This window comes from Cornus florida, unplaced genomic scaffold, assembly GCF_030987335.1.
Source record: "Cornus florida cultivar Cherokee Brave unplaced genomic scaffold, ASM3098733v1 CherokeeBrave_3.0.0_Hap2_Chr11, whole genome shotgun sequence".
Lineage (NCBI taxonomy): Eukaryota > Viridiplantae > Streptophyta > Magnoliopsida > Cornales > Cornaceae > Cornus > Cornus florida.
Genome location: NW_026775581.1, coordinates 85,834,420 through 85,853,619, shown reverse-complemented (window position 1 = coordinate 85,853,619; position 19,200 = coordinate 85,834,420). Strand labels below are relative to the sequence as shown.

The 19,200-nt window shown below is 34.2% G+C and overlaps 1 protein-coding gene across 2 annotated transcripts; it reads left to right on the top strand.

Annotated features, from left to right (window-relative positions):
- Nucleotides 1-12,098: 12,098 nt before the first annotated feature.
- On the top strand, nucleotides 12,099-18,719 carry LOC132285647 (homeobox-leucine zipper protein ROC3). Of its 2 annotated transcripts, none has more exons than XM_059787842.1 (11): nucleotides 12,099-12,226; nucleotides 12,708-12,879; nucleotides 12,985-13,142; nucleotides 13,574-13,691; nucleotides 14,194-14,382; nucleotides 14,864-15,337; nucleotides 15,500-15,601; nucleotides 15,725-15,937; nucleotides 16,319-16,487; nucleotides 16,586-16,950; nucleotides 17,428-18,719. In XM_059787842.1, the coding sequence occupies exons 2-11, from the start codon at nucleotides 12,733-12,735 to the stop codon at nucleotides 17,896-17,898; spliced, it is 2,406 nt and encodes an 801-aa protein (XP_059643825.1). In that variant the 5' UTR covers nucleotides 12,099-12,226; nucleotides 12,708-12,732; the 3' UTR covers nucleotides 17,899-18,719. The 2 variants fall into 2 exon arrangements, with proteins under 2 accessions (XP_059643825.1, XP_059643826.1); XM_059787843.1 differs by lacking the exon at nucleotides 12,099-12,226 and adding an exon at nucleotides 12,236-12,381.
- Nucleotides 18,720-19,200: the final 481 nt, after the last annotated feature.

Sequence of the window (19,200 nt, the reverse complement as noted above, 5' to 3'; positions counted from 1 at the left end):
CCCAAATGAAGTCAAAATGAGAAAATGGCTCCAAGGCCTTGTTTTAAGCATGTCTGCAAACGTATCTTACATATAGAAATGCGTTACAATGGCCTACAGCCTCATTACATGTCAAACGCTAAAAATCATATCCCAAACCTCAATTTTTAACACTTTTATAATAAAAACATGAAATCAAAGTGCACAAATATAATCTTAAAGGTTCATGGCCCTAGGCCTCATTGCATACATGTCAAATAAGTTTCAAAAGGTGCACTTAAGTGCACATTACACCAAGCAACTAAGTAAACCTAGGGATGTTGTGCATCCCAAAACAAGGATTCTTTACCTACAAAATAACTCAAACAACTAGGGTGAGTAAACAAGTTACGCGTAGCAAGAAGTGTATCCGTATACCCTATGGTTTCAAATATCATGCAAGCTCAATATAAATCATTACAAAGGTAACGTCTATGTTTTCAAGGTGAACCAAGGGATCATTTCAAGCTACACAAGCAAATGAAATGATAAATTACAAGGCATACAAGCATACAATCACAAGTATACTAAACCATTTTGAACATGAAGCACCAAATCACAAGCTACAAGTAATCCATGATTAACAACTTGGAATTGAATGTGAAATCAAGTAGTTGGAAAAACTAGGATATGTGGTCTCGAGACCATACAAGTTGTTCCGGGCAATTACGACCCACAAGGTACTACATAGTGCACACTATGATATAGGGAGAATTCTATTCCCCGTACTAGAGCCAAACCCTAGCCATCACATATTTCATATCCTTACAAGCTTCCAAAAATCAACAAGTTCATGACATATACTCAACAACAATGTATGAAACTACCTACCAAGCATAAGTAGGGTGAAACCACATAAACCATGTCCTAAGGTTTCATGTCTAGAATGGCATACACTATATCGAATCTTTAATGTACGATTCGTTACACTTACAATGAATGTCAAATGTCGAATCTTCAATGTGCGATTCGCTACACGCAAGTCAATGACACTAAATATTACACTAAACCAGTTTACCATCAATGTAAGTAACAATTACTAATCCACACAATATAGTATTAAACTAATAAAGTAAATACAAGTGTAATATACAAGATTTTCATAATACACCCTCTATGAAATCTCTAGAAGTAAGCAAGTCATTAAACAATAACCTACCTACTCATTATAAGTATAATTATACATGCTTTAAATCACAAGTTCTAAGTCAAGCATATAAAATCTGTATTTATATGCAAATACAAGAATTGAAACGCGTGTAATCAATATATATAAAGCCCCAAACACATATAAAACTCAAAGGAAATAAACATATAATCACTCCTACCTTATTAGAGAATTGAATCTCTATAATCCAAGACAAACCAAATAATTCTAAGAAACTGTTCTAGGGTTTTGTAATAGAGGATGAGTGGAATCTTTTACCTTCCAAAGGTTAAGCCAAAAGGTGAAGGGAAATGGACCAAAACTACGGTGGTAAGTTTAGGTTTAGGTGGTTCTTCAATGGAGGCAAGAGAGAGGGTTTATGAGGAAGAAAAAGAATTAGTGGAGAAATGAAGCTTTTACCTTCCAAAGGTTAAGCCAGAAGGTGAAGGGAAATGGACCAAAACTACGGTGGTAAGTTTAAGTTTAGGTGGTTCTTCAATGGAGGCAAGAGAGAGGGTTTATGAGGAAGAAGAAAAGTTAGTGGAGAAATGTGTATTTCTCCACTAACTAAGGGCTTGTTGGCCCAACACATACACACACCTACACTATCTCTCTCACACACACACAATGCAAGACTTAAAATAAAGCCTACACTTGTCACAATCCTAAATATCCATCCAAGGCTTAATCATAAGCCTACACTTGTCAAGAATCCAAGCCAACAAGTGTTCCAATCCTAGGCTAACAAGTAGGTGAATCTCCACCCTCCACATGTCATCATCTAAGGCATCCAAGTGTCACTACACAATTGCCTACAAGTGGACCAATGAGAGTGTGAACTTGTCATACTTTCCAAAATTTTTAAAAAGGTCCTTTTCCAAAATATTTTGCAAATTAAATTGCAAAATGGTCTTTAAGATGAAAAATAATTACAAAAGATAATTACACAATTACCCCAAAAAGCGTAAATGTTTCCGAATAAACTATGCATCCATGCCCTTACATGAAAAGTAAACAAATAGCATATTTTTCTACAAAAGTAAAACTACGTATTTCATGGAAATAAAATGTAATGGATATATGCAAAGCCGGGATCAAATCCTAGCCCAAAAAGTGAGGTTACGCGAAAGAAAATGATAAACAGGAAAAAGACGAAAAACGAAAAACGAAAAAAAAAAATGCTGAAAGAAGAAAGGAAGAAAAATGACCGGGTCATTACAATTTGGACTCGAATATATGTGTCGAGTACAGATATATATTCATGTGTCGAACATGTCAAATCTTCACACAAAGGGACTAATAGACACTACTATATATTTTTTATTTTATATTTTATTTTATTTTATAAAGTAAACTAGTAATATTTTCATGTAACATAGTGTTCAATATAGTCATTTTATTCATTTTAAAGTAATAATACATACAAATTGAATGATTGGATATGTTTTTTTTTTTCAAAATACATGTTCAATAAAAAATGTCAAACACATATCTCATACTCATGTTTAAGTAATATGTGTAACAACTGTTTTATTACTTTTAAAGCGTTCATGTAACATAACATACGCAAGTGTTGTGTTCTCCGAGTGATTGAATTGTTCCTAATATTCGGAGCCCATGTTCTTGCCTTGCACCTCATTTAACTAACATTCTTATCATGAAATATATATATATATATACACAAATGTAACATAGCTTCCACGTATCTAAATCATCCACCTATATGACCCCACATCAGCTAAATGAATTATTAAAACTTCAAATAAGCCTACGGTAGAAGGCCATGCGCCAGTGCAACTTATGCTAATGTAAAGTGCTCAATAAAAAAATAAAAAAAAAGAGTATTTATAATGAAGCAATGATACATTATTTGAATTTCGCAATATAAATAGGTAGGGGGGATAATATTTGACACAATATACTAATATGACTTGAATACGATACGAATACGGAATAATTGAGTTTAAATTTGACTTAATTGTGCTTGTGTTGTAATTGTATCGACCCAAATTGATACGGTAATTAAACGCATCATGTTCGTATTTGACTTGCCAATTCGTTTATAACTCGATTAACCTATTTCATTAAATATGTCAAATAAATATGTTGTATTTGTGTTAAAAATAACCCGTTTAATTAAACGTGTCGTGTTCATTTAAGAAAAATAACTTAAACATGTCTTGTCTTATCGTTTTGTGTCGTGTCAAGTCATAACCCATTTATTGAATAAGTTACGCGTATCATGTCGTGTTACTCGTGTAATAATTGTGTCATGTTCATGCCAGAATTTCTTGATACGAATAATAATTGTGTCGTGTTCATGTCGATCCATATAATAGAATATCTATGCTCTGACTCAACATGGACACGAATTATCACCCCTATGGGTGTAGTGGGATCCACACTTCCACTCACAAACATTCATGCCCTGTTTGGTTGGAAGGATGGAAAAATGGATGGAAGTGAGAGAGAAAATGATGGATATGACATCCCTAGGAAAGGGAATATGTTTCTCTCATTTTGTTTTGTTTAATGGAATGGATAGTAAAAATGATGGATGAGGTGACATTTTGAAAAGATTGAAAAATACAAAGTTAAGAGGAATCTTCGTTGTTTTCCTTCCTCTTTTCCTTTCCCTTCAACCAAATAAGAAAAAGTTGTTTTATACTCCTCTTATCATCCCTTCAACCAAATATAGGACTAGGCAACGTATTCGAATTCAAATAGTGGATCATATTTCTTTATAAAGACAAATAAAACAAGTTTTTTTTTTTTGTTGCGTCCTCTCGCAATAACAAACAACCGCACAAATAAATACGTAACAAGTAACAAAAGAAAAACCACACAAAGAACAATACTATTAATTAAGGTTCAGTTTGTTTCAACATAAGATGTTTTTCTTTTTCAGGTAAATTATTTTATTTTTATTTTTATTTTTTGGTATTTGGTAAAATTCTATATCGAGGTTGAGTTCATCAGATGTAATATGTAAAATAATTAATCAAAAATTGTTGAATAAATTATTTTTTATTAAATTTTAATATATATTTTTCATAAATATTTTACGCAACTAATACTCACCCAAAAAAAATAAATACGGTAAATAACATTACAAATAGCGTGAAGGGAGTCCAGAGCCATTGAGAGTTGAGACTAGTGATCCTACTCCACATCACTATCACTAGCCACTGGCTAGGTACTAGATTGATCAAGCTATGGAGCTGACCAATTGAGTTTTGTCCAAAAAGTCATTGTCAATTGATTGAACAAATGCTTAAAGCAACGCACTATTAAGCATAATTGTAATACACAGCCTTCTATGTTGCTTCACCCTCTGAACCTCCTAATTTAGTAAATTTTAAAAAGGATAAAGTACAATCACACCCCCTGAGGTTTGACAAAAGGACAGACAGATGAAAGTTACCTATTTTTTGGACAATGACACCCCTTCAGGTTTGAAAAATGGACAAAGAGACCCTGACAATAGTGAATTGACTTTATTATCCTTTGATATAAAATTGATATTTTAATTGACTTAAATACCCTTGGATTAAACCCAAACCTTTCTCCCTTTTTCTCTCTCTGTTTGTATGTGTGTGTGTATATATACATACTACATAATCACCGCCGGACAACCTCCAGCCGCCCAACCACGTATAACCCAGCCAAACATATATATATAGATATATACACATATACACAATATATGTATAAAAATATACACACAAAATTACACATATATGTATATAGATATATACACACACATACAAAACAGGTAGAGATTATTAATGTGAAAATTCAGTTACTATTTTGGTTGGTTTTGGAAGAACATAAGAGGCAGAGAGATGTTGGAACTTTGTAGTTAGCCTTGCTAGGGTACATCCACTCATCCAAAACAAACCAGGTATTTATCCAAGCTTGTACGCCTTATTTACCCTGCAACCACTTATTCAAAGGTTTTTTTTTTTTTTTTTTTCACTGTTACTTTAAGCTTTCTTAAGTCTCCCTTCTAAATTTTTAATTGCTTTAGCATCGTTCGTACGCTTTCTGAAAAGCTACGAATTCAACAAACAAATTACTAGCTATTACTTTATATTAAACTAATAAAGATTATACATGACTCGGTCATCTGCGTATGTATATATATATATATAGCAGGACCAAGAGCCAACTATATATATATATATATATATATATGTCACCGACGGTGGTCTATCCACCGTCATGTCGAAGCCCAATGATGTCTGCCGCGGCGACACCAACTCAGCCGACGAGGTGCAGGCAGCGACACACAACTCTCCGACCTCCCAACCCTCTCCGATTCGCCTCCCAACACCCGATCTCTTCGATTCGCCTCTCAACCCTCTCTGACTGCATCTTTTCGTTGTGGGAGGTGTACGGCGTCGTTGTCTCTCCAAGAACAACAACCCACCTCCAACCACCCTCCTCCACCGCAGCTGCCACTAACAACGGCGACGGCAACGAATTTCACGGCTTTACCAGGCTTCCCCTTCCGTCTGGTTCTGTATATGTATGTATGCATGTATGTATGTATAAGGGGCTATAGCGTCATTTTGCAAGTTCTGATATTTTGTAACATATTTGAATTTTATATTGAGGGGTAATTTTGTCTTTTCATATAATTTAAGGCCTCGTTTGGATGGAATTTCAAAATAGGGGGTGTTATTGTCCAAAAATTGAGTAACTTTCATCTGTCTATCCTTTTGTCAAACCTCAGGGAGTGTGGCTGTATTTTACCCTTTTAAAAAAGTACTCTGTTTTAAAACAAATATCCTATTTTAAAAATCTTTAAAAAATTAAAATAGAAAAAATATTTAAAAGAATTATTAGTCACAACGGAAACAAGAGACTAATAAATTAAAACAATCACAAGACAACACAAAATTTATGTTGTTCATTTAAAATTTAGATTTCATCCATAAACGAGTAGATTCCATTATAATTATATATTATAATAGAAGAAAATATCGAACACCGGACCATCTATAGAAACTCCTGATATACCATTTCACGAGACTCCCCTTGCCATCAATTCTCTTACTACCAAACTCATAAACTCCCTTTATCCATCAATTCTCTCATGGAATTACATTTCTCTCAACACATTCTTCTTAACAATAAACTAAATATCTATTTATAAATCCAAAACTCAATTCCAACAAGAATTAAAATTTCTTAGAATATCATACTTATCAATCAAGAAATTATCTAATACAATATAACTCTAATATAACAAAAAATTTGAGACACAATTCTAACAATCACTTTTAGATCATAAATATTAAGTGAACACAAGACATCTGGATTGTGCCATTGCCAACTCAACTATTGAACGAATATATTTAAAATTATATTAGAATTCCATAATCAAATTTTAAATATTTTTCGAGTGTTCACTAGAACGAGCATTGGACAATGTAGAAGCTTATGTAAAGAGCAAACTATTTAAGCATACACTGTTTTATTCTTTACATTATCTTTGAATGTCTAATAAGTGAAGAAATGACAACTCTGGTGGAAGAGAAACAAAAAGTTGGAGATAAGCATTGATTTGTTACTCTTGGTAGGTTCAGCTGTTGTTTAATTCAAGTGTATTAATTGACGGCAATAAGATATCTAAAGCTTGGTATCTGCCATAACCCAATAGGTGTCATTTCAATAGAATCGTACACCTACTAGAGTTTAATGTACCAATTCCTAAAATGGTCAATCATTAAGGTTAAATGAAAATATGATATAAAAATATATAAATAACAAGAACAAAAAACAAAGATAGAGTGTTATATTTTTTCTATTATTTTGACTTTTGAGTAGTAGTGATATCAGTTGAGTCATTTTCTTCCAATTAATAGTGCTAAACAAATTTCGACTTTTTAAAGCTAGAAATCCCCAACCTACCAAAGAATTGTTGAGAAAAAGCATGGTCACAATATTGCATGAATTTACATTGAATGTAGAAATCCCCAACCAACCAATTTAGGTTAAGGATTTCTACATTCAATGCTCTAAAAAGTCCAAATTTGTTTAGCACTATTAATTGGAAGAAAATGACTCAACTAATATCACTATTACTCAAAAGTCAAAATAATAGAATATATATATATATATATATATATATATTACTCAAAAGTCAAAATATATATATATATATATATATATATATATTCATGAATTTTATGAGGGCACTACTTTAGATAGAAATAATGAAACAAATTGATGAAATCGATTCAAAATGGTTGGAAAATACTTTATGTGAGTTGTGTAGCGGAATAGGATGTGGAAATTTATATTAAAAATAATTATATGGGTGATAAATAAGTTTTACTTGCTCTTTTATCTAATTTTTGCTTAAATTAAATTTACCGAAATAAAAATAAATTAATCTCACAAAGCAAAATAAAGTACAAGTAAAGTAAATAAAGTTTGAGAGATGACAACATGATTTTTAGCGAGGAAACCTAATTGGTATAATAGACTCATTGTTGTGAGAAAAACCTTATGGACTGTGCAGTCCAGAACAAAATGATCCACTATATTTGAAGCAAAATACACTTAATTTTGACTCATGCTCATACCTTATCGTTCTACCAAAAACCAATCGTTGACAATCCCTGACTTTGCGACTCCACCGTCCAACAGCTCTCGGCCTCAGGCTTATTTTTGATTTCTGCAGAAGAGTTGCAGGTAGATTAAACAACACTCTCCGAATGCTTTGACCCCTTCAAAGTGTGATTGTTTCACCCATTTTCTTCAAGATTTGAATTTGATGAAAAATGAATGAATTTTGCTTTTCGGAATTTCTGAATCTTCAATCATGCTCCAATTTTGATGAGATAGAGAATAACACTACTAAATCACTCTTGTGTTTATGTGTGTGCTCTAAAAAATAAAAACAGAGAAATTAGATTTGATTTTTTGAAAAATATCTCTCAAAAGGCTTTTTCAAAATAATGAATTTTTGTATCCAAAAAGTCGTGAAAACCTAATTGAGAAAACATGTTTTTCTAGACTTTTGAAAACCTAATTATACTTGGAAAACAAGTCAATTTCATGCATAGGATTTTGGAAGGAAGTCTGGACCAAAAAGGAATCAAAACAGATTAGGAAATTGAAGTTACCTAAACAATTTAGCAGTTGGCTACTGGTAGAGGATTTGGCTTGGTTCCAATGGACAGAATAGAAAAATTACTAACCTGCAAAAGCTAAACCTATTCCTTGGTTTGGCTACCAGTTTGAAATAGGCAGAATGTAAACTTTCTAAAAACTTAAAACTTCCTAAGTCACACACTCACATACCTCTCTAAAGTATTGTTCTTATCATTCCGGAATGTAAACTTTCTAAAAACTTAAAACTTCCTAAGTCACACACTTACATACCTCTCTAAAGCATTGTTCTTATCATTCCGGATTGTATTAAAGTATGAACACTTGAATTTCTTCAAATTCAAATCCGATCTTCAATCTTGAAATTTTGAATCAAAATATTACAACTCGATCGGACTTGTTTTGACAATGAAATTAGCCAATATAAAATATATATTTTTCACACACACACACACACACACACACACACACGCACATATATATATATCTCACAATCTCACACTATAATCTCAATATTGAATCATGAATTGGACTCTAGTTTTGCCTTCGGATTTTGTACCTTGATTTTTTTTTTTTTTTCTAGCCTAATTCATACAATTTATTTATTTTATTTGCAACCCATCTTGTAAATTTCTTTTTTCTCTAAAATAATAATAATAAAAAAAAAAAAAATTTCTTTAATGTTCCTTTTAGTTGGATGGAAGGATGAGGAGTGAAGGGAAGATAGAAAAGAAGAAACAATTTTAATTCGTTTAGTAGAGAGGATACAAGAGCAGAAGAGAAAAGACTATGGATGAGTCGATCATCCTTCCTACTTCACAAATTTTTATCCCTCCAAATATGAGCGGAAGACGCCAACCAAATAAAAAAGAGGGAAGAACATAATCTTTTCCCTAGAGATATCTCATTCATAACTTCTTTTCTCCCTTCCATCCAATTTTCTTTATTCCTACCAAACGGAGCATAAGTCATAATATATGTTAATTAGTTCACAACATGAGCTGATGTAGAATTAATTGCCAAAGCTTATATGACCCGTTTGGACCGCCAGAAGGTCAAAGAGACGGGTTGACACAATTTTGACGAACCCATTTTGACTCGACAATACCCTATTCTGATTGAAAACGATCCAACTCGCATAAGAATTGTAAAGCACTTTTCAGCCAAATTCTATCGTTTATGGCCCAATTTAGAATTACGTTCTTCTAATTATGAATAGTTGGTAATTTTTGCTCGAGGTTTTAACAAATTCCATTAATTTTTGGCTTACCTACATAATTTACTCTGTAATTTTTTTTTTATCTTTATGAATTTAAAATTGTTCTTTCTTCATATTGTTGAACAATATTCATAACTTCTGTTTCCTAACTAACATTCTGCAAATCTTTAATCCTATAGTTTTAATTCATCGATTTATGTATGAGCTATGATTCTTCACCTACTTAAAATCCGCCATTTACATAATTCAATGAAAAAGTGTAATCCAATTTTGATATCACAAAACATTTATATTTATGTGGTGTGTGTTATGTGTGTGAGAAGGCATCAACTTTATACATGCTAGCTAATTGCAGAGGAGTTATATTTCATTAGGTCATTGACTTGCAATGCTACATCCCCACACATTGAATTGTTCCATCAAACTGCTGGTACCTGAACTTCAATGTTTGTCACGAAATGGGAAACCAATATTCACCTTCATTTCTCATCCTAATTCCATGTCTAGTTTTAAATGCTCTGCTCTCACATTCTTCATTATACATTTAAAATTGTAATATTTAATATTGAAGATCTGTAAGACAAAAAATTTAAGATCTTTTGACCAACTCATCTAGCACATTATTTTGTTTTTTTGTTTTTTTTTTATATATATATACAATTGACTGAGTCAGCATGGTCTATCAAAGTGGCATGTTCTAATTTTTTTTTATTTTTAATTTATGATGACACAACAAATTGAATTAATTAAGCCTCATTGTTAAAAAAAAATATATATGAAAGAAAAATTCACTCTATCTTGTCCTGAAATGTGGCCCGACCGAAGGTTGAAGAAGGCCTCTTTCTGAGGAGGCCTGAATCATCAGTGAGATGCCACTTTGAGGGATTCTAAGGTAAACAGTTTGTCTACAAATATATTGATAATTAACCATATGTCATGTATCTATATGTATTTCACAATGTTACGAACTTATGATGAAGTGTCTATATTTCCTACCTCACAATGCAAACGAAGATGAAAAAAAAAAAATAATAAATAAATAATTGTTGAACAATCAATGATATATATATTTGAAACCCTAATTTTCAAAATTGGTGGAGCAAGAGGGTCCCAAGTGAAATTGACACCCTTGGATTTATTGGGAGGGCTTGGCCATACTTAGAGAGAGAGAGTCAAAAGTTGTCAAAAGCACATTAAAGACGAGGCCATGATGGTGGGTTTTCTTGCCTTGTGATCTGCAGATAGGTGGGAGACAGAAGGGAAGACTTGAAGTGGGGTCCTCACAAAATTAGTCCATTAGAATAGAGGGTTGAGATCATTTTGACCCAAAACTCACGACTTTTTGTTCTAAATTTCCGCTCTTAAATATAAACTCACTCTTTGACTCGCATTTTACGCTTTAAAACGTCAGAATTTCAGACCCATGAATTTACCATCTCCGTAAAATGGTCAAGTACTGTAGAAACTTAGAGCCTAGAGGAGTGTAATTCTCACTTGACTTTTTAGTGTTTTGTACTCACGCGCCAATTTTTATTTGTTTATTTATTTATTTTGTAAAATAAGAACTGAAAATACTTCAATAAATATACGTGGATGAGTTTTTAAAATGTTGTAATATGCTGCTAAAGAGAAAAATTAAAAGGGAAAAATGTCAAGGCTACCTTGGATGGAAAGCCATACATATGAATTGTAATGATATATATAATATATAGGTCACTTTAATACACATGATAAAATTGTGAATGCAAGTAAGCATAGAAGAAGCTTGAAATGCAATACGATGAGACAAACTTATATATATTTATGAAAAAATATCAGAAAATGAGAGAGAACGGAAAGGTTAATAATAACTTACAAATTTATAAATTTTTCGAGTGGTGTGCAAGTTATTCATATATAAAAAGTTTGGTTAATTAGTAGCACTATAAACTAGTATATAGTTTTGGTTCAATTGTGGAAAACAAAAGGCTTTTGGTATTCTCTTTTATATTAATAGGTTACAATATAGTTTACAGCCCGAATGTGAGACCCACAAAAAAAAAAAAAAAAAATCGGCAAAATCCAAGTCATAATTTTAAGTCGAAACAAAATTCAGGCCACAACTTTGCATATTCTCTAACAAATTATCTTCATTTGAGATTTATTTTAACGAATCACAAGTCATACATCATCTTTTATAAAACGGACATCACTTACTGACCTAATAAGTAAAACGTCCAGCTTTCCAACTAATGATATGTCTCTGTTCCAATCCTCCCTCCAAAAAAAAAAAAAAAAACTACTTCTGTACAAACATTCTAGGCAAAGCTAGAGGGAGTGGTGATTGTGCACGCGCTTCAAATGAGAGTGAGGAAGCGTCTTTGAGAACTAAAAGTAAACAAGACTTAAGAAAGAAAGGTTTGACTTTGCTCACACTTGACGTGAAACGCTCTCTGGCCCATTAAAAAACTGCCACGTGCACTAAAATAGGAGACGGATTAATGGGCTTTGATCAGTTTCTCTCCAGCGCAGTTAAAGCTCCCATTTACCCCATCCACTGTAAATTAATACTCTCCCCACTACTAACACACAACAACACACAGAGAAGAGTACTGTGTGAAGTTGTAGAGAGAGAAAGAAATAGTTTCTAGAGAGAGAGAGACTGGGTGTGGCGGTCCAGCTAGTGAAGAGAGAGAGAAAGCGCTAAGTATTCTACATTTCCAGAACAACCGACACTGGTATTTACTCTCACTCGTCTCTCTCTCCAACCTCTCTCGAATCTCATTTAATCTCTTTCTGCTCCGTTTTCTGGTTCCTATTTATCTCTTCTTTCAAACATTCATGGTGGTTTTGGGGCTCAACACTCCTTGAATGTTAATGTTTTACCTTGCAGGTGAAGTTTATTTTCAGCTTCAAAAACAGAAAAAAAAAACTCATCTATAAATCCAAACCCTTCTGATTTTTAGCTTATTTATTTATTTATTTATTATTTTAAATAGGTTTTTACTAGAAAATTAATGTTCTTGGAACTATTTTTCCTAGAATTTTTCATTGTTATGTAGGGCTTTCATTGTATATATGTGAGTGGGTCATAGATTTAACCCTTCAAAATTTCATTGTCTTTTTTAACACACACACTATATATATATATTTATATATATATGACCTAACAGCAAGCAAAAAGTTTTTGATATTTTTTTTTTGTGTGTGGTTGATCAGAAGTAAAAAGAAAATTGGAAGAATCATGTATGGAGATTGTCAAGTGCTGTCATCTATGGGTGGAAATGTTGTATCTTCAGACTCCCTCTTTTCGTCACAGATACAAAACCCTAACTTCAACTTCATGGCGGCTAATATGCCCAGCTTCCACACTTTCCCTCCTGCCATTCCTGTAAGTTTTTTTCCTCCTAAATCCAACAAATTCACACACGGTCTCTATATGTATGTATATTGGCTGATATATATATATATATATATATTTGTTTGTAATCTATAGAAAGAAGAAACGAACACATCGAAGGAAAGTGGTTCAGGAAGTGAACACATAGAAGGAGGAGTGTCAGGGAATGAGCAAGACAGCGAGCAACAGCTGCAACCGCCCAAGAAGAAACGCTACCACAGGCACACTGCTCGCCAGATCCAAGAAATGGAATCGTATGCTCCTTATTTTCTCTCTCTAAAAGTTTCTAGCTAATGCAGTGAGTTCATTACCACTTAATTTTAATTTATATATTTTTAACAAAACCCATTATTCACCCACAAAAAAAAAAAAAAAAAAAACAATCCTCTCCCTATATGAAAATTCGTTCCTATCTAAAACTTGCATAAAGTTCATTGCCCATTAATCTCTCTCTCCATGATGAAAAATCTCTCTCTAGCTCCTTTTTCTGAAAGTTAAAATTTAAATTATCCATAAATTTCATTACTTGTTATATCCACTCTCGAAAATTCAATTTAAATCATGTATAAAGTTCATTATTGTCACATATGTATGTGTGTGTGTGTATATATATATATATAAACTTTAAGATATCCATTGAGCATAAATATCTCTATACATTTACTCTAACCATTTAATTTTACAGTTTGTTTAAGGAATGTCCACACCCGGATGACAAGCAACGCCTAAAACTGAGCCAAGATCTAGGCCTGAAGCCACGCCAAGTCAAGTTCTGGTTCCAGAATCGCCGAACCCAGATGAAGGTGCGCACGTTAGCACTCACTCACTCCTCCATTCATTCATTCATTCATTACAACTCTCTTTCTCTCTCTATGCTTTCACTTTCATGGTAACCCTAAAATGGGCCAGCTGTCAAGTACAGTTGCCCACAACCCAAGCACAGTTCCCGATGAGAGTGTGTTTATTACATACACTAACGTTTTAAGGCTAAACTGAATAGGTTGTGACTGTGAGCGTACGCCACCATCATGCGTACTGTAGAATGAGAAGAATCTCATTAACTCCGGGGTGGCTTTCACGCTCGGTGATGCCATTAATATACGCAGTGGGGTTGCAATGAAGCGCCACTTAAATGCAATGCCCTTTTAGGGTTAGGGTTATGAAGCTAAATACTTTATCAAACAGTCCATTTGTTGGGTTTTTATTGCGCATATAATGCACCATGGTGCGTACGATAATTAATTAACACTTATCGAATTTAATTTCTTTGTACTGAAAATTGTTTCTTGGAGAACTTAATGACAGGCACAACAAGACCGTTCAGACAATGTGATTCTTAGAGCAGAGAATGAGAACCTAAGAAATGAAAATTATCGGTTGCAAGCGGCACTGAGGAACATCATATGCCCTAATTGTGGTGGTTCGGCCATACTCGCAGATATGGCCTTTGATGAACAGCAACTTCGCCTCGAAAATGCCAGGCTCAAAGAAGAGGTAGCTAGTGTCAATTGGCATATTGCATTACACATGATCATTTCTATATAATGCTGCAAAGGACAGAAAAATATTGAATATGGCAGAGTACCTACTTATGTAGTATCCCACTGAAAAAAATGTTCATTATTTTTTTTGGTAATTAAAAAATAAATGTTCATTATTTCCTATGGTAATAGTAATTAATTAAATCCAGTTATACTTTATGATACATTTTCCCAAGTTAATTAAACCACAATGCGCCATTATTGATCATGGATTGTTTGGACCCTTATAGATAGGAATAAATGCTCCATTCCTTCTTCTATCCATGGCATTGGAAAACACAAACTGATTTATAAACTTTTAAACAAATAGCAATTTCTTTAGATGAAATGTTATTGGCAGTTTATACTTTTTACTAATATTTGTATTCGTGACAAAATAACTCACATACTTACTCTGTCCCTACTCGGGTACTGATAATAGTATTGTTTTACAGTTTGAACGTGTTTGCGGACTTGCTTCAAGATACGGTGGCCGGCCATTCCAAACAATGGGACCGGCTCCTCCTCTTCTTCCGCCTTCCTTAGATTTGGATATGAGTATCTATCCGAGGCAGTACCAGGAGCCTATGTCTAATTGCTCCGATATTATCCCAATGTCTTTGATGTCTGAAAATCCCCACTTCCCTGGGGCAGTTCTGATCATGGAAGAGGAAAAATCTCTAGCATTGGAGCTTGCAGTGACATCAATGGATGAACTGGTGAAGATGTGCCAGGCAGGCGAGCCTCTTTGGCTCCGCAGCAATGACAATGGGAAGGAAGTGCTAAACGTCGAAGAGCACGCGAGGATGTTTCCCTGGCCAATGGGCCTCAAGCAGCATTCAGATGATCAGTTCAGGACGGAAGCTACCCGTCACAGCGCTGTTGTTATAATGAACAGCATTACTCTGGTTGATGCATTTCTAGATGCAGTAAGACACCCTCTTGTTTAATTAATTGGAAAATTTGTTTACAATTGCTTGAAGCTCTTTTAATTGAAAGAATTGCTGTTTGATTGAGTTTTATTTTATGTAGAAGAATGTTTGTCCCTTAGTACTTATGTTGAAATTCTAATTTCTTTTTTCCTATTTCAGAACAAATGGATGGAACTATTCCCTTCAATCATTTCCAGAGCAAAAACACTTCAGATTATAACTTCAGGAGTTTCTGGACATGCAAGTGGTTCACTTCATCTGGTGAGTATTTCATCGATAGATATAACTATATATATATATAAATATATCTCAATAAAATTGGAAGTCTTAGAAATTTGATTTCTTCTCAGTTTATTTATGGTGCCTTTGTTTTTTTGGGTGCAGATGTATGCAGAATTACAAGTTCTTTCACCTTTGGTGCTGACTAGGGAGGCTCATTTTCTTCGTTATTGCCAACAAAATGTGGAGGAAGGAAGTTGGGTGATTGTTGATTTTCCACTGGATAGCTTCCATGAAAATTTGCAGCCTTCCTTTCCAAGATACAACAGACGGCCCTCGGGCTGCATCGTTCAAGATATGCCCAATGGTTACTCAAGGGTAATTGTCTTTGAATTAATCCAATTTTATGATTATTCATGCTCTAATTTTTTAGGTTTTGGATCATTTATCTATTTGTTATTATTTTTCATTTTCGGAAGTTAATTATCTATTCTCTTTCATTTGTTAAACTTGTGGAACACCACATTATGCCGCATACCTCTCTCTCTATATAAATAAAGCCATCCACAACCATGATTACTCTCAACCATAACACAAAATAATGTGAAAGCATCCTCATCATAGATTTTTTTTTTGTTTGTTGTATGGGTGCATATATCATAAAAATTGGAGCATATTAATTATTATGTGTTAAAATATATGGTGATCATCTAAACATTATCCTGGCATTGACTCTATTAGCATTGTAATTAAATACAGGTTACATGGGTAGAACATGCAGAGGTAGAGGAACAGCCAATCCATCGGATATTCAGTCAGTTTGTTGACACCGGAATCGCGTTTGGAGCACAACGTTGGTTAGCAGTCTTAGGGCGACAATGTGAGAGATTTGCAAGCCTTATGGCCAGAAATATATCCGAACTTGGAGGTGCTTATTTCTCCCTTCTAATTTTTCATCGATATCCAAACTATTTGTATATTTTATGTATTAATAATAAAAATTGGGTATTAATTAATTAATGACAGTAATACCATCTCCGGAAGCACGAAAGAACTTGATGAATCTGGCGCAGAGAATGATAAGAACATTCAGTGTGAACATAAGCACTTCGAGTGGGCAGTCATGGACAGCACTTTCTGACAATGCTGAAGACACTGTTAGAATTACCACAAGGAAGATCCTTGAGCCTGGCCAGCCTAATGGCTTAATCCTAAGCGCTGTCTCCACTACTTGGCTTCCATATTCTCAATACCAGCTCTTTGATCTCTTGAGAGACGAGCGTCGCAGAGCTCAGTTGGAGGTTCTCTCTAATGGAAACTCGTTGCATGAGGTGGCTCATATCGCCAATGGCTCTCATCCTGGCAACTGCATTTCTCTTCTTCGTGTCAATGTAAGTATATTTTTTCTACCAGACTAAACATTCTTATTTTAGAGCAACATATACATATGAATATGTATATATGTATGAGAAATTAAGCATGGACAAAAGCAGTGCATATTAAAAGAGAAAATAAGTTTCGTCTAGATACTCTAGGTTTATGGTTTATTTGGTTGTCCATCTAATCAAAAGTTCAAAACTCATGTCTAAGTTTTTTGTTAAAATATTTATTAGACTAATGAGTATGGAGAGTTTTCATTGGATTAAAAGAATCTGTCATCAAAAAATTTCAAGCATGTGCATGATAACAAATTCATAAAACTCCATAAATTTATTTATTTATTTATTTTGCTTATCAATATAGTAAATTAAGCAGAATCAAAGAGTTTCTTCTCAATTTCCGTCAAACTTTAGCTCAGTGGCTATAAAATTTGAGAATACACATTGACATATATTTATATATACATATACATTAATGTTTGGATGCAGGTAGCAAGCAACTCATCCCAGAATGTAGAGCTCATCCTGCAGGAAAGCTGCACCGATGACTCCGGCAGCCTTGTGGTATACGCCACCGTCAACGTTGATGCTATCCAGCTAGCCATGAGTGGGGAGGATCTATCCTGCATTCCCCTACTTCCCTTAGGGTTTGTCATCGTCCCCACCGGACATACCAATAATGACTCTGCCATCAACAGTGAGACATTAACTTCAGCAAATGGAAATGTGGCTGACTCTGGTTGTCTACTCACAGTAGGACTGCAAGTTTTGGCAAGCACAGTACCAACTGCAAAGCTCAATCTCTCGAGTGTGACCGCCATCAACAACCACCTATGCAACACTGTGAACCAGATAAACGCTGCTCTTAGCGGCGGTGGCTGTGGTGGTGGTTCATGCCCCGATAATGCCAGTGTTGTTGGCTCTTCTGCAGAACCAACAGCTGCACCACCACCCAGCTGATTAGGGTTTCATACCCCAATTACCCAAAATCTCCCTCTATCTCTTTCCCTGTCAAGAAAAACTCCCTTGCCATATGCAAAGGGCATTTTGGTAATTTACTAAGTGGCATGCATTATGGACTATGATCCTCTTTGAGCCTTTTTTTTTTATATATATAAAAAAAAGTTTCTTTAATTGAGCTTCTATTTGACAACACACATAATGTAATGTCACTATGTGATGTATGTTGTTGGATGAAGACTCAATAAAGCAAAAAGGCTCGGAAAGGATCATTGTCAAATGTGGCCTTGCATGACTAAGGGTGTCATTGTCAAAAGGGTATTCTCTCTCTCTCTTTTTTTTTTCTTTTTTTTTTTTGGGAAAGAAAAGGAGATTATTGGGTAATTAGTAAAAATATAGAGGGTAGGGTAGGAATGTGTGATAGTAGTTGGTAGTAGGTTTTTGTTTTGGTAAATAAATGAAGAGACAGTGTAATGAAGGAGGAGGGTAGTTGATAGATAGGGTAGGTGGAGTGTGAGAAAGATGTGATCTGTATCACATTGAAATGAATGATGATGATGATCCATAAGACCTGAGAGCTGAAATGAATGCTGATGATGATCCATAAGACCTGAGAGCAGAGCAGAGCAGTGGTTTGGGGAAGTCAAGAGCGCACCAGATGTGATCCTTGCTTGATTCGCCAGTCCAGCAAGGTGTTGTGGTTCGGGAATTGACTTCTACTTGTTGGTCCCCTTTTGTCCCTTTTTTTGAATGCTACATGCAAGAATTATGATTATTTCTATTGCTTTAGTTATTCATGTATTAATGCGCTCTCTTTCTTATCCTCCCTTCTCCACACACACACACATATACAGGTGGTGATATTGACACTCCAAAACTAGTATGGGCTCCATCCATTCTTTTATTAAATTGAAATGATAAAATAAGCCTCAATTTCTTCCTCCATTTTTATATTAAATTGAAATAACAAAATAAGCATCAATCAAACTTTCTTTGATCATTCCTTCTCTGTTTCTCCACCAATGAGCAAACCCTAAAGTTTCCTTCCGTTCGTAGCTCCTCGCATTTTCTCTTTTCCACCAAACCCTAACCTAGAAAAATACACATGCTGATGATTAAGAAAAACTTGCAACATAAACATATGAAACTGTCCATTGAACCCAAACTGAAGACATTGTCTATGTCGACACAACCATTGACCAAATTATTATATCTAAAGTTCTAGTCTTGGAGTGTTTTTTTTTTTTTCTTTTTTTTTCTTTTCTAATTTGCCAATTTTATATGACCCCTTGAGCCTTTTTA